Source organism: Cariama cristata, unplaced genomic scaffold (genome assembly GCF_000690535.1).
Source record: "Cariama cristata isolate BGI_N322 unplaced genomic scaffold, ASM69053v1 scaffold20308, whole genome shotgun sequence".
NCBI classification, from domain to species: domain Eukaryota; kingdom Metazoa; phylum Chordata; class Aves; order Cariamiformes; family Cariamidae; genus Cariama; species Cariama cristata.
This window is the reverse complement of record NW_009630947.1, coordinates 49347-65689: the sequence shown is the minus strand read 5'-3', so window position 1 is coordinate 65689 and position 16343 is coordinate 49347. Positions and strand designations below refer to the sequence as shown.

Below are 16343 nucleotides of genomic sequence, written 5' to 3'. Positions count from 1 at the left end.
GGGGGTTGAATTGCCCAGGTGCAGGACACCTGGGCAGAGGCACCTTAGAAGGGACTTGTCAGCTCTCAGCATCCCTCAACAGTTACTTCAGCTTCTCCACCCTCATCAGAAGTCGCTAGTTGTACCATGTAACAGCTGATGAGATGCTATAGGCTTTAGCAAATTTGGATGACTAGATTAAGGAGGCACTTTTCAGGCTGAGACACAGAAGGCACAGCTCACTGGCTGGTGTGTGGGGCAGCTACAATGGACCTTTAACTTGCAAAGTGGCAGAACCTATGTCTTGACAGGAGTGGAGAAAAAAAAAAACTGTTGCAGGTCTGGTAAGGTTTTCAAAGTGTCACTGAACTGTAGCAAACGTTGGTCCAACCCTGCATCCAAAAAAAAAGGCAGAGCAATGCAAAACATGACTCAAGTGCTGGCACTACAGAGGTGAGGCTTTAGGGAGCTCAGTTCAAAGCTTGGGAGGGCAGAAGCAGTGCCTACCAAACCCGGTGCTCTTCATGTACTTGCATGGGCTTGGCTTTTTGGCTTTGGGGGTTTTTTGGGGGGGGGTGGGTGTGTGTGTGTGTGTGTGTGTTTATTATTTGGGCAACTGAAAAGCGTTTCTAGGTGAGCTTCTGAAAAGGGAAGGCAGGCTGTGGACTAATTAATAGACTACTGTAAGATGTAGGGCAACGAAGGTGGTGAAGGGTCTGGAGCACAAGTCTGATGGGGAGTGGCTGAGGGAGCTGGGGGGGTTTGGTCTGGAGAAGAGGAGGCTGAGGGGAGACCTGATCGCTCTCTACAATGACCAGAAAGGAGGGTGTAGTGAGGGGTGTGTGGGGGGGGGGTCAGGCTCTTCTCCCAAGTAACTAGTGATAGGACAAGACAAAATGGCCTCAGGTAGCGCCAGGAGAGGTTTAGCTTGGATTATTAGGAAGAATTTCTTCACTGAAAGGGTTGTCAAGCACTGGAACAGGCTGCCCAGGGAAGTGGTGGAGTCACCATCCCTGAAGGTATTGTTGTGCTTAGGGACATGGTTCAGTGGTGGACTTGGCAGTGCTAGGTTAACGGTTGGCCTCAATGATCTTAAAGGTCCTTTCCAACCTAAATGATTCTGAGATTCTATATGTGGCACTAAAATGTAAGGGCCAAAGTTGCTGCATTTGGCAAAACTGGTGGTAGAGTGGAGAAAGCAGCTGGAACCTCACCAGGCTGCCAGCGCTGGCTTGGGGTTACAGAAAAAGGGGCAGGAAACGGTGGAGCTTTCTTTTGGTTTGGTTTTCTTTTGGTGTTTGGGAGCAGCGGGACTTTCACAGTGATGAAACATCATTGGGATGCTGCATCTTCCTGAAATAAATTCCTGTTGCTACAGGGATTCTGCAGCTTTGGGGGACAACTGTCGAAATATCTGCTTTAAAAGTTTCTGAGAATTTGCAAAGAGAATGCTGGGGGGTGGTGGTGTAATAAAAAGAAGGTCCTGTAGAAAAGCAAGCCAATGCGTAAGCCTAGCCATAGTGCTCATGTCACCCTGCGCGCCCCAAGTCCCACCATGCAAACAAGATGAAGGCAGAGGATACCATGGCACTGGAAGACTATTTAAGCCAACATGTCATTGGATACACTTCATAAAGAGCTTATCCTCTTTTATAAGGATAAATCCACAATCAACAGCTGTAACAGTCATGAGCAATGGCTGATGGATGGCTGCACCTACCCCAGTACAGAGAGGCATTTGTTGGGCATTTTTACAGTAGAACAGGGAAATGCTCCATTATCCCCCAGGGACCCACCTCCAGGCAGCGCTTTCCAGCCTGAAAACCTGGAAAATCGCTGCAAGACCTGCCAGCAGCAAACCAGCCAGCGGGTAAGACAGCAAGTTCTGAAAAAGGGAGCATCCCTGCTACAGAACAGAAGCGCTGGAGGATTTTTAAGAGGTTTGAAGGGGGGACTGGGAGCCATGGAGGTGGATCTCTCCTGGAAGCCCAACAGCTCAGCTAGATTTAATGCTAGCTGCAGCACGATCAGGCCTAAAATTGCAAGATGAAACTTTTATTTTTTAACACTAGTCATAGGCCTGCTTCTGCTCCCACTCCTTCCCCAGGGCTGAACTGGCAACAGGCTCAGCCTGTGACAATAGGTGCTGTTAGGCACACACTGTGTGTAACTTAAATCTACACTTAAAGTCATGTAAGGGACATTAAGCAGTCCATTTGGTGATGACCTGCTTACTTACTACAATAGCCCATGCATGCTCATCATGGAAAAAAATGTAATTACATATCACACTCTCTTCCCAGACAGCCCTGGCCTTAGGACTCCCTGTTCTGTCTCTGAAATTACCTCGAGGGGAAAGAAGTCGCTTCCAAAGAGCTCCACCGAATGCCTTGATGATAAGTATTTATTCATATGTTACACTTAAACATAAATAATTGAGCAATAAAGAGAATAGTCTGCTCGCAACAAAAATAAATAAGTCAATACACAATATTCATAAAATACAATTAGACAGAGTGTTATAACAAACACAACGAAGTTCGCAGTGATTTGGTGTGGTGGGTTTTTTTAAACAGTTTTATAGTACATTCCCAACATACCAAAGAAAAAAATAGTGCAGTTTTATTTTTTACATCACTTCCTCAGGCTCTGTGAGTTGGAGGGTTTTTTCGCTCTTGACAATTTTTTTAAAAAATACTATTTCAGTTTTCAAGTGAACGAACGGACACACAAACTGAAGCGCTTTTGAGACCTTTCAGCAACCATGCACTGGCCTATAAAAGGGTTTGACACACAGCTATAAATAACGATGAGATCAGCCTGCGAGCATGCCTGCAGAACAACTTCTTGGCTCCTGGTCCTGAGCACACCCTCACTCTGGGACGCGCGGGGGCAGGCAGCAGAGCTTATCGTAACGTTTGCCTTCCCACTGTTATTTCAGCACTGTTATGTGCAGAAAGGGGGTTTCCTTCCCAACAGCCTCCTCCGCAGCACCTTTCTCGGAACTGAGTGGGCTCATCTGTTCTCACTTCTGTTTCATGACCGTGATGCTCGTGAGCCCAGAGAACAACACGCTTGTCCCTGAAGGCATCTGGCTACACCAGCAACGGGGGACTTCTGGTTTAGGTTTTTGTTTTTTACCCTCCCCTCAAATTTAAGGGAGCACTTGGCTATTGAGCTGAGAAGTACTTTGTGTACATTTTTTCCCTTTTCAGACTATTATTTACCATTCTTTACCAATCATAAATAAAGATCTAAGCACAGATGGTCTTTCTAGATCCAAATCTACCTTTTTCTTGTGCAAGTAAGACAGCTCGTGAGGACCCCAAGACAGCACTCACCTAGTGCAAACAGCAAGAGTGCCCAGTGCTTGGGTAATAACAAGACCAGAGTTACTAAAGTAAATACCTCCTAGCAGGATCTGAATCTTCAAACAGAGTAATTTTATTTTTTTTTTTTACACCTCTTTTTGCGAAAATCTGATTTTAAAAGTTAATGTGAGCTGATCTAATTCATGTAAACTCTGAGCAACCTGATCCAGTTGAAGAGGTCCCTGCTCATGGCAGAGGGGTTGGACGAGATGACCTTTAAAGGTCCCTTCCAACCCAAACCATTCTATGGCTCTATGAAAAGCACACAGAGTTGTTTTCTCTGCAAGGGTCAATGGAAACAAAGCTATGTAACCCTGTCTGCTCTGAAGGATTAAAAAAAAAGCTTAAAAAATTCAAACTTTTTTTTTTTACATCACTAATGTTCTAATAGCAAAAGGTGGAATACTTTGGAATACTTTCTGAAGTGCTTACACCAAGTCCCTAGGTTTTCTAGTAGCACAGGTCATGAGCATCCACAAAACCTGTGGCTAACCCCGTTAGCAAAAACCTGCACCCTCTCTCCCTCTGACGCATAGATACACCTCTACTTAGAAACAACACGCACCCTGGGAAGGCAGGTAGAGTATATGTGATAATTCTATAGTGCGATGAAGTGCTAGGACAGCAACAGACCCGGCTGCAGCTCCAGGGCCGAAGCCCAGCTAACAGTCAGTCACCTCTGCTCTCTGTGCAGGACGGGGCAAGACATATGCAGCTACTTAAAGCATGCGGCCAAGCAGGAAAAGAAGTGGCACAGAACTTCCACAGGGCACGCGGACAGCTCTACAAACCAGCACGGTGCTGCAGCAAAGAGGATCAGATCCCGTGCAACAATTTCAACTGCTTCATCTGGCAAGTGCCGATACCTGCTTGAGTTGACGAGCGTCTGGTTTGTGTTCACAGGATCCCAAGGAAAGTCCTCCCGGAAAGCTCTGGAGAGCGGGGAGGAGGCGGCTAGTAGTGTGCAGTGAGTAATCTGGCAGAGGCAAGGCTCTGCTGTGTCTGCTCTGTAACGTAGGATCTGAACTTCGTGGCACTCCACACAGACGCAGAGAGCGTGGGAGCTGCTAACATGAGCAGGGGACCTGTTTCTGTGTGCTAAACTTGTTAACCTGAACTAGATCTTGTCATCTGGGAATATTCACAGAGTAAGTTTGCAAAGTAAAATTGAAGGCATGTCTGTGGCATGTGTAGGCCATGAAGACTCAACAGCATGAGCTAGTCCGCAAAGGCTCACTGATGTTTTTAGCTAATGTTGCTAGATCGTCACTGCTGATATTAACCATGTTATTTAGTTTAAGGCCATTCGACCAGCTAGTAACCTTATTTACTTTAATTGCTGCTAAATACAAATTCAAATGTTTTAGCAACAGGTGCTCATACGCATTCTCTTCCATGTTCAAGGCATAGACAGTGAGCCCACAAGCGTGCTCCTCCAAGGACCCAATTCAATGCTTCCAACACTTTGAGTATTGGATCCGGCCTCACCTCCATGGAGGGTTCTGGCAGAGCACACAACGTGCATCCAGGCTTTAAAGGTGCAGTAAGTCAAAATATAAATGTTCTAGTATGTCAAATCCCCCCCTTTTTAGTATCTCAAATATATAGATACACAGTATTCTAGAGAGGGAAAGAAGAGAATGCAAAAAGATTTTGTCTAGAAATACAAAGTGAGTGTAACAAGGACTATCAAACACAAACCTTATCTAGTGAAGGAAAAGTTCTGGTTTTAAAAGTCTGTTACAAATCTCTTCGATATTTATTACATTACATGGAAGATGCAATTAAAACACCATTTTGAAGTTACAGTGCAAGAAATGCTCCATCCGATAGCTCACAAGGTCCACAATGACAGTCTGTTCATTATCATTTATTTTCAATCAGCGTCTGCACTTTGTAGACAAGGTCTCTTGCTATCCTTAGAATTTCCTCAGCATTATGATGCTCTGCCATTTCTAAAAGACACAGACAAATATCCTTAACTGTCAGCGGCAGGAACTTTTCTGCCCTACCACTGATATTAATGTAGCATTAACATTAATTAATTAGTGTAACATTAGCAGCAATCCAAAAGCATTGCAGGGGCTTAGGTTTGTAGAATTAAAGACAGAATGAATCCCTTAGTGCTGTAGGTCCTGGCATCAAGATCTAATCCTTCTGGTGTCAGTTCCCTTGTTGCAGAAATCCCAGTGCCCTGTGACCCCAGACCAGGAGTGGGAGGTCTGTACCTCCACGTGCCTGTGAACAGCCCTCCTGGGATCTCAAAAATGTAAAGCTGAACTCAACTTGATCAAAAGATAGGTCTCGAGGCAGGGACTATTGCTGGGGTGTCTGGGATGCGCGTGATAAATACAATTGAGAAGGGCTTCAGGTACATGGAACAATGTGCCGACGTAGCTCCACATAGAGACGTCCATCTGCACTCTGCAGCTTGAAGTCAGCTCAGAAAGTAGCTCTCGGCAGACCCGAATCCTCAGTTCCACAATAAACATTTCATTCAGCTTAGGCAAGTGCTGAAGTTTTTTGTTTGGTTTTGTTTGGGGTACTTTTTTTTTTGTGGGTTTTTTTTGAAGGAAGCATTAATGTACAGTTTTGGAATAAAAGTGGCTGAGGCAAAAACAAAACCAAATTTGGGGCTTCTGCAACAGATGGCCGAAAGCCACAGCATTGATAATTTAGTAAATTACTGTGATTACACAAAATTGTTTCCAAACCTCTTAAAATATCCTAACAGAGAGCACTTGTTCAGGACTAACTTGCATTCTGCAGCCAGGAAGAGACCTAGCTTGCTTTGGCAGAATACTTTTTGCTCTGGCAGTAGATGTTGGCTAGCATCTATGGACCACTGTGGTAAGCAATCAACCATGGAAGTGGTTTGGGATGTTTCGCATAAACAGTTGCTTATATGTTTCAGCCTCAGCAAGGTCAGGCCTTGTAAACAGAAATGACTCTGGCTGTCTTAAAACCTGCGAGAGCCTTTTGCAAAAAACTAAGCAACATTTTAGCACCTCCCATTAAACGAAGGGCAAAGAGTCACTGTGGCAAATCTTTTTAACAGGAACTGTGAAGCTTGCTTTGTGGTAAAAATTACCACTGACACTGAAAAAGCTACCATCTTCTGTGGTCCATGTAGCTCTTAAAGCTCTGTAGTTTGTGTGTGCCAAGTCAGATCTTCAGGAAGCAGGTGAAAATCTGGGCTTGTCATTTACATGAAGGGGTAAGAGATTCAGAGCTTAAAATGACCAGGGGCTTGTCGTGACAGCAAGAACACTGCACAACTGCAGACTGTTAGTCTCATTACTTGCTTTTTATCAAAACTGACCTGTTAAGAAAAGTCTCTTACCGTTAAAAAACTTGATGATATCAGTGAAGTCCATGTTGTTATCACGGATAATCTCTCGATAAACTTCCACAAGTGCTAAGGCAATGAAAAGGACAAAATGTTCTGAAGAGATGTGCTTTGCTGCCCAAATAACTTCCCACACTGTAAATACATCCTCGTACAACAATTCTGAATGGGAATAAACATTACAAGAGCATCTGATTATTCAAATTGACCACTTCCCCCTCTCTAACTAACGTCCTACAGGCCGTATGCAGACATGAACAGTACTTCATGACTCCTCCTTTTCCTCTCCTCCAGCCAACTCCTGTCACTTACTTGTGTGAGTACAGCAACAGAATTGGGTTTAAAGAAAAATTAAGAAAGAATGTAGGTGTGGTGGTGGAGACTCAACCCCAGGAAGATGCCTAAACTGCAGTAACCATGTGATAGCAGCACAGGTAGGCCCATTTCTTCTAGGTAGGGCTACATGACAGGCTGCAAATCTGAATGCGTATCCAGGGCCCCCTTCTTGGCTTTGCAGCGGACCTATCAGCACTAAAGCTCTGCTATTTTTAAATGGCAACAATTAACCGTATAAGCAGATGTGCGTAAGGTAGGTCTACACATGCCGCAATTCAGATATGGCCCATGGAAGCTTCGTCATCTTGAACCACATAGGCTTCTCTTCTGCCCAGTCTGTGACAGTGAGGTCCAGGGGACTGGGATGTGGGGGACAGGCAATTCTCTGTGAAAAAGTAGGTAGAGGGTTTACTATATAGTTAGGAGTCACAGTTCCTCCCCCCTCACTGTCAGTTGCTCATAATAAACAGCTGATGGATGTGTATCATCTCCCTTTATCACCTTTGTGCCTTAGGGTATTTGAGAAGGATGTCTTCTTTCGATTCTTGCAGATCAATCTGTAACTCAAAGGAGCTGCTGACTTTCCTGATAGCAAGATGGGTCTCTTGATTATAAGCAACTGCTTCTGTTAGAGTGGGTGTGGGTGGGGGGGTGCGCTTGTGCAGGGATCCTGAGATCCTGGGGTGCTCCCACAGTATATAAAGTACCTCAGAGTCCAACAGCTCTTGAGCTATTGCTGAGCTGCTCCTTGTTATCAAATGGATGAGAAAGGCAGTATCAAAGCTTACAAAGGAGTGTGATCAACTTGGGATCACCTTCTTGAGCAAACAGGCATTTGCACTAAGCAGAAACTTGGCTCCAACCACATTACCAGGAGTTTATAACACTGAAGCTTTGACTTCATTCCAGTGCTAGTTCATCTCAGAGGTGCAATAGCTTTCCTAGCTAGAAACTCTCTTGTGATCCTAGCTGCTACTCACCATCCAGACATTAGACCAAAACATAGAGCTGATCAGAGTTTTGCACAACTCTAAACTATAGGCATAGAACATTATTACCTCTTTTGAAGTCAAGCAGGAACCAGCGATAGCAGAAGTAAAAGTGAGTGTAATCTCCATTCTGGTGCATCAATTCAAAAAGCTCCGAGTCTAGAATCTGAAATGCAAAACATCAGCTGTCGGTATCTTGTCTGAAAGTAGCCAAGATCGAAGGTGTTGGAGTCTGGTTAAGACTTCCATGCTGCTCTTTATCACCCGATCCTGTGGTTAAATCAGAGCAGCTGCTTAGCACAGATACATCCTTTTACTATGTGTGTGCAAAATGCCTGTGATGTGGGTGCCGTGCCACAGACTGATGAGGTGAAGAGTTACTGCTGTGCAGGTATGAGGTGACAACAGTCCATCTTCACTGTCATTTTAAAGGTCCAAGCAGCAAGTTACAGATCCTACTGATTTTCAACAAGTGGCAAATTTTCATCTTCCCACCCCACTCTACTCTCAGATTGTAACATATGAGCTGGGGTGCAAACCCATTTACCTGGGGAAAAGAACAAAGAGAGACTTTTCATTGCAAGTTTGTAATTCTGATGAGCAGGAGTAGCACAGTTCCACACTGCAACAGCTAAGGTCTCTGGAACTGAACAACTACTTGCCAAATGTCTGGTAGGTGTCTTAAATGTGGAAGTACATCTATAGTCATTCCTCACAGATGTCATCCTAAGGGCCGCTGGATAAGCAGGGTGGCATCCTCTGACAGTCCTTCTGCTCAGCAGAAACACTGCAGCCGTATGTTCATGTGCTGCCTGCATTTGCTGTGCTGGCCATCTTCTTTCTTGACTGACCTCTATTTTTATTATTTTTTAATATGCCACCTATCAAACCAGACAATGGCTTATCCTGATATTTTTCATCCTTCTTTACGCTAATCTTCCTCAGGTGCCTGGTGCTTTCTGGAATGGAATGTCTAGGCCTTAAATCTGTTCAAAAAAACCCCGTTCAGCAAGCATGCTGTATGAATACAAATATAGCTATGGTCTGTTTAAATCCGTAAGAAATCTTGTGCCACCAGTATTGCTGCTTTCTCTTCCAAAAAGCAGTGAAGACTGGATCTGACTGCTATTTGTCATTGACTTCAGTTAGAGCTGGACTGAGCCATAAATGGGAGTCATGACATTGTGTAGCTGGTGTACTGCAGGCAGATGTTTGGGGGGTTTGTTTTGTTTGTCAAGTTAAGACAACCTGATCTGCTCTGATACACATGCTTCATTGTGACACAAATGCTGTCCACTGAGAAGCAGGAAGTCGGTTTGGGGCTGCATAAAACAATTCTTATTCTCCCCAGTGCTGAAGTACCAGATGACTAGGAACCCCGGTCACTGGAGTTGCTGCCCTTCACCATCGCATAAAGCTAGCTCTGAGCCTCTGCCACAGCCTCATCTTCTTTCAAGTAAGATTGAAAAAGACTCACTTGGATTAGGGATCGCATGTTGGCAAAGTGTGTGTCCATAGCACCTCCATTGGGGAAGTTCTGGCTCATCCTCTTCATCAGGTGGCTGAAGCAGCTGTAAGCCAGTTGATCTGCAGAGACAGTGCAGAACGTTAATTACGTGACTTCCTTGAAACAAAACAATGAACTGCAGGGCAAGGGAGAAACAGCGTTTTCCCCTTTGCTGTTCCCTAATCACCAGTATTTAGATGAAACAGAAGACAGTACTTGACTCTGGATCATTTTTACTAGTTACGTTTCAAAAGAGCCCAGCTTGCAGTTGACTTTTCAGCTTCAGCAACTGCCAGAACACAGCTGCTTTGAAAATTTAGTAAAATTTAATCTGGGAGTCAGTGAGTGAACAGGGAATCCCCAAGATACTAACGTTAGTCATTTCAGCAACAGTCACATGTAGAGAAAGTACGAATCAAGAGCTGCAGGTTTGATTTTCCTGGTGAGCTAGCCCTGGTTAATGCATACAACAACTTCTGAAACAGCATTTCTAAAGAAAGACCTCCTTAAAGATACCAACGTGTTCCGAAAGGAAACCCTTCCTACCATTGTCAAGTATAACCATCAAAGGAGCCAGGAGGTCACACATGCCTTGAACATAACCGACTTCTAGGTGTTCCCAAACATAACTGCAGAAGGAAGAAAACACAAGAGATAATAGGATTAAAAATCCTCTTGTTGCACAGTGGCCTCAAAAATTTGTCGTACACCTAAAATACAACTCCTTTTGGAAGCTTTTAAGTGTCCTGTTCTAGAGTGCTGTAAAAGATAAAGCCGGAAGTCCAGAAAACTACAACAATTCAAATCTTCCAACACACTGGTATAAAATGATGAGTATTTCTGCTGGTTTTTTTTTCAGGAAAATTCCTAAAGGCTTTATAAACAATCCACAATGAGGACAGAGCAGTATGTCAGACAGGAATATCTCTTGTAACGTGACCTTTGCTGAAGGCTCTTCATGTGTTATGAAAGGGTAAAAAAATGTGATCAATTGCCTACTTACAGGATGAATTAATATTGAATTTTTCTCCTCCTGCTCCTCAAAAGCTAAATATTGTATTGAAGTCTAATTTGGTTATGCGAGATCAAATCTTAAGCAGCTGTTGACCGTGTAGGTCTCAGAACTTTTTGACATTTCCCATTCCAGAGTATTTCACAGCCCTGTATTGTTTTCTACTTGAATAGAGAGGACCATACCTTACACACAAGGCTTACATATCAATAGTTTGTGAAAAAAACAGCTAACAAAAGCATAATAGCCTATGCAAAAAAGCCCAGATTTTTAAAAGGTACCTGGTTTTTGTGGGTTTTGGTTTTTTTCCCTAGGTGGAATCTTGGTATCTTTTCTGAGTGTTAAACTTTCGGATTTAAGTGTGTTTAGTTGAATAGCTTTCATAGCCATTTGTATTCCTAAAAGTGAAAACTAGCTTTCTGTTGATTCTAGCTGGTCTCAGTGGTCAAAGATACTGTTTTGATTTTGGTTTGATTTGAAGATGTAGTCTTTCTGTCTACTTTGTAGATGGTCCCTCAACACTGTATCTGGGCACCTCACAATTACTGTCATCTTTATAGCATGCCATTAGAGCACGGATATATTACCCTCACGAGTAGAGTGTAGTAATAATACCTTTAGAGAATAGTTCACAGTGACTGACAGGATCTGTCTCTTGAGGCAGGCAGAGAATCTGCTCAAGCCTGCATTTCAAACTTGGACTGCCTATCATACCCATGCTCTCTAACCTACCATCCTACCTGTTCTTCCTTCTTGCAAGGTTTAAGTTCATTAGTGAGAATGTTTATGCAGACTATTATTTTCATATTATTACAGTTTATGGATTATGACAGAAATGTGAAAAGTAGTTCAGTTTACAAGCTGTATTACCTGCACATGACATTTCGGAGTTTCTCCAGGTTATCAGCAGTGAAATACCAGTAATTCCGATCACATCTCTGGACATCTTTATCAATTCTGTGCAAATTTAAGGCAACAGTGTCCAATAACTCTATCTAGAAGGGAAAAGTTTTAGTTAGATCTGCAGAGTTTAGAACATTCCCAGGACTTTGTGCAGATTCACTCTGGGAATCAACAAATCAGAAATAGTGCAATTACACTTTGGGCATATGAGAGCATCGAAATGCTCGATTACTGTCAAAAATCCCAGGTAAAATGCATACACTTTCACTGGTAAACGTTCCAAGCCTGTCCTATTTCCATATGGTTGTTTCCCATTGAACAGCTTCAGCAGAGAGGCAGAAACTGAACTATTAACCTGTTGACGGCAACACTAATAGAGATGGTGGAGTCTTGAATCTAGATTTAGGTTGTGGCTCAACTTGATTAAATGTGGGTTTTAGCTTGAATTAAATGATAATGAAATCTTAGAAGTGGTGTGTCATCCACACCCCGATACCTCCCCCCAGCTCCTGGAAATTTTTAGGTGCTAGAACTGCACCACATTCTTTTCCTTGCCCTCCCACTCAGAAAAAGACCCCATTTTTTTTTGCCGTCTTATTACCAATCTAGCTCAAAATCCAGATGAAAAGATTTGGATGCAAATATTTTCAGTCACCGTTCCCACCACTTGTAGTTCTAGTTTGGGACTGTCTCTCATTAAATCCTATCTGAAAAAGTGCTAGAAAAGCAATGCTGTGCAGACAGATGATGATATTTATGTTGTGACCTACTGTGTAGGATGCAGCGCAGACAGAAGCAACATCCATTAAATAATCCACCTTCTTCCGATACAGAATCTTGAGACTGCAGTACAAGTGACTTGACTTTCTGCGTACGTGGTATGTCTGGGTCAGTCCTTTCCAAATCAGTGCTAGCTTCTTCTTCAGCCCCATCTTCAAAGGAGACACTCTGCCCGTCATCGATGCTGGACAGGATGCCTGAGGCCACGGAGTAGTTCCTCGAGGATGGCAGCCCAGAGTCAGGGGAGTCAAACTCCACAGACTGTCGCTCTACGGCAGCTACTGCTGCTGGCGCATCGGCAGACACCACGGTCAAAGTGGGGTCATCCTGACCCTTTGCGTCCTGCTCCGCTGAGTCCGTTTCATCTACAGATATAAAGACCTGGGGGTGGGCAAGGGAGAGAAGATTTAGATGAAGCAAGGGAGAATAGACAAGCAGGAAACATTAATGTAGCAAACAAACCTCCAGCCACGACAAATGACTACGTTACATCAGTGAACAAGATCACTGATTAACAGAGCTTCCCTGCATGCAAATAGTTGAGAGCTCCTCATTTAGTCTTTATACTGACACTGTAAGTCTAAAAATAATACCAATTTATGATCTCGTATCTGTCTCCTATGATGATGACTCCCCCTTTCATAATCTTCAATTAGAAATACCTGGGAAAGCAGTGAAGCTTCCCTGCCTGCAACACCAACACTAAAAACATCCGGTCATTGCAACAGATCTTTGAAGACGACTAACATACCTCAGGCCTCCGACAATCCAGTTCAGCTATGGCTGTTTGAAGTCAGGACTGGCCTTCAAATTCTTTTCACCATGCAACCACTTGACCTCTTCTCTTGCTAAAATACTCTGTGTTGAAATATTTCAAGTTCTCTTCTCTCTTGCCTTACTGAAATCAGTTAGCTAACTGTTGCACAAGTAATGGATGCCAAGAGACACTTTTGGCACGCACATGCCAGCTCTCCTGTCCAACAATGTGAAAAGAAACCCCTTTCTTGGTTATTCAAGTTACAGAGGGGTTAATTCAGTCTGCCTTTCTACTGCTTAACAAACATCTTACGTTAGACTGACAAAAGTCCCCCCTCCCAAAATAAAATCTCATGCAACCTGTCAATCAGGGACATGACAGAATAAAAAATATGCTTTAATAGTAGCGATCTTTTGCTCTATGCTGGATTTGAATAAAGGACCTACAAGTAAGAGATCTAGAAAGCTGTTCCTCTGCTGAGAGAAGGATCTTCTGTAGTAGGTGAACCTTAAAGCCCCTTAGGGAGGTCCTGCTTAAAAGAACAGCTCTAGACTACCCAAAATACAGACCTGCTCTTAGCTCTATTACGGAAGCACAACAGCTCCAAATTCTGTACAGGATTCAAGTAGCTCCACACCGATGGAGCTGTGCTAACCCAAGTCTCTGCTTCCCTGGGCTGCACCTCTGCAAATGCCAAGCCTCCCGTGCTGCCTGCACCATATGGGTGGGATGGGAAGGGAGTACCTACGTCATTGCTGATGGTGGAGTCCCTGTGGATCAGTCGCTGGACATGGCTGTCAATGCTGCTGCCCGACGAAAACTTTGCCAGCGTGGCAGAATGTGATTCTTTCTCTCGCTGCTTTACAATGACCTCGCAGGCCTTCCACTCAGCCATGACCTTCTGATACCGGAGAGCAATGTCCTCATCCACCTGCAGGCAGACAGACAGATCCTGAAATGGTGGTCCTCCTTGAAAGATAGCATTAACAAGGGGTGGAAGCCAGGAGGAAGATGTCTAAAGTAACTGTAATGTCTCAAACCAAAAGCCTGAAGGATCCTGAAGCCCTCTTGCTAGAGCACGCATCACTGTCACTGGAAAGTGCAATGACCAGAGCAGTAAGATGCTGCATATTCACTGCAGTGAATAAACCATCACTGTAGGCACCAGAAAAGATTCGTATAAGCACACATATATGCTATCAACAGCGCTTCGACACTGTTCAGGAAGGAACAAAAGATGTCACTGACTTTCACGTGAAACCTCATATAGAAGTCAGATGCAATCTGATGGAGCAATTGCTGCGCCTCTAACCAGTTCATTCCTAATTTCATTACGCTTCCTTCCCAATTCCTTCTCTATTCCAACTCTAACGTACCCTTTGCAGTGAATTCCAAGTCACAGGTTTACAGACATCAGCCTGTTCAGGCAGATGCCGGAGGAGACTCCTGAGCAGAAGTCCCAGCTCACACAGCCTGGTGCCTGCACTGTACATGGCCAGATCCAACCACTCTGGTTCCCATAGTAATAAAACAGGTTTTTGCCACTGCTGGCTTCCTCTGTTGAAAGACAGACCCAGAACCCCGCCTTAAGCTATTAAGGGACATGTAGTAATTTTACTACTCTGTCACTTGTCAAGAGCTGAAGAGAAACCGCAATTGAGAGTTGGCTTCAGGCTCTGGACTCTGCTGGCTGGAGTTGTTACCAGAGCATTCATGCGAAGAGCTGCAGGCTATTTGTCACTTGAGGTAGCTGTCGAATCATAAATCATAAAATAGAAGTTAGTGGAAGGCTGGAGGACAGCCATGTTTGGGACATGCCCCAGATACTGATGGATGACTGTAAAAGTATCATCAGAAGGCAAAGATGATAAATCTCCCATGATGACTTCAGTTAAGGAAATGATAAGTTTTCTATATATGCAAATGTTATGACTGTTTTCATGTCATTCATTTAATAGATTCTTAATTCAATTGGACTCCAACAGCACATTTCTTTGAGGAGTGAGTTATTACTGTTATTTACTACTGGTGTTGAGTAGCTCATTAGAATTCCAGATAAGGCTTGGAGCACCCCTGTGTTAGTATGGTACAAACTCATGGAAAAAAATTTCCAATAGGAGCTTGCATTCTGCAGATGAGACCTTTTATACCTTGCAACATATCTTTATGAATTTACTGTAATTCCTATCATACAAATGGACTCAAGTATTTCTCTCTTCTTGCCAAATCTCTTATGTTCTAGCTGTATACATGTGTGTGCCCTTTGAAGTTGGGGCTAGAATCCATGAGTTGTGGCTCCCAATCTCCTGCTCTGAAAATCTAAGTATCTGGGTCCTTTTTTCAGGTCCAGACATACTTTCTATTTTTACACATGGATCATAAATCTGATGGTTCATATACCCTTGGAGAACAGAGACAGCAAAATGCAGTCTATGCAAGAAACCTCCAATATCCTGTATTTCTTGAAAATGTGAGTTTAAAAAAATCAAAAGGAGAATAATGAATGGAGCACCAAATGCAAGTGTAATAAATTCACAGTGCTTCAGGAAGTGCTGCAATTTACACACATCACTCCTGCCGAAGCTCTGCACCAGATTCAAGGAAGTGTTCAGAAGGGCTCTCCCTTTTTCACCAAGACAGTAAGAGTTAAGGAACCAGTCCACGTGGTGCTCTAGCAGGACTTATTTTCTCAACTTGTGCTGTAGCAAAAAAGGAGTGATTGAACAAGTGCCCTTGCAGGACAGATGTACTTTCCAACAGGACTCTGGCAGTGTATCAGCCTGGCTGGATATCTGGATTTGCTTCTCTTCTGAGGCGGTGTGCCTGGCCTTCAGGAGATAAGGCAACCAGCAGGACTTGCTGCCCTCGGTGGTTTCTGAGGTACTTTGTCTTCTTCTGATGCTTATGTCGTGGGAGGGCAGGAATTTGCCTCAGCAGTGCTCAGCGGAACGTGCTTGATATACATGCTATAGGTGGAAAATTTTAAGTATAAATACCTACAAAGATGACTGGAATCATGGTGAAGAATCTGGATTGTGATCCAGTTTGAATAGTTAAGGGGTATATTTCTCCATCCGTGTTTAGAAGTGGTTTATAAAGATTAGTGTGAGGAAAAACAAGTCAAATTGCTCTAGCAATTTTTAGTAAGAATGCTGCCTAAAAGTGTCCACTGTCTGCAAGATAGCTAATTTTTCCATTGCAAGGCTCTAGGTCAGGCCGCCCTTCTGATCTGCAGGTGCTCATGGGCTTATAAACTATCCCTTGGGATATAAAATAATTGGGAGGTAGCAAATGCCAAATGTTTCCTTATCCATTTAATCCAGAACAACATCAGCTACTGCATGAGTGCTACCTCCCTGG

The 16343-nt window shown here is 43.6% G+C and overlaps 1 protein-coding gene across 1 annotated transcript in view; it reads right to left on the bottom strand.

Moving 5' to 3' along the window:
* Positions 1-5216: 5216 nt before the first annotated feature.
* The window catches only part of SGSM2 (small G protein signaling modulator 2), a gene marked incomplete at its 5' end in the record, with an annotated part of 51683 nt that continues 40556 nt past the window's right edge, over positions 5217-16343 (bottom strand). Inside the window, 9 exon segments of the mRNA XM_009705771.1 lie at positions 5217-5305; positions 6694-6861; positions 8094-8190; positions 9502-9611; positions 10078-10160; positions 11414-11538; positions 12217-12265; positions 12267-12607; positions 13732-13914. Coding sequence (XP_009704073.1) covers positions 5217-5305; positions 6694-6861; positions 8094-8190; positions 9502-9611; positions 10078-10160; positions 11414-11538; positions 12217-12265; positions 12267-12607; positions 13732-13914 — 1245 coding nt within the window.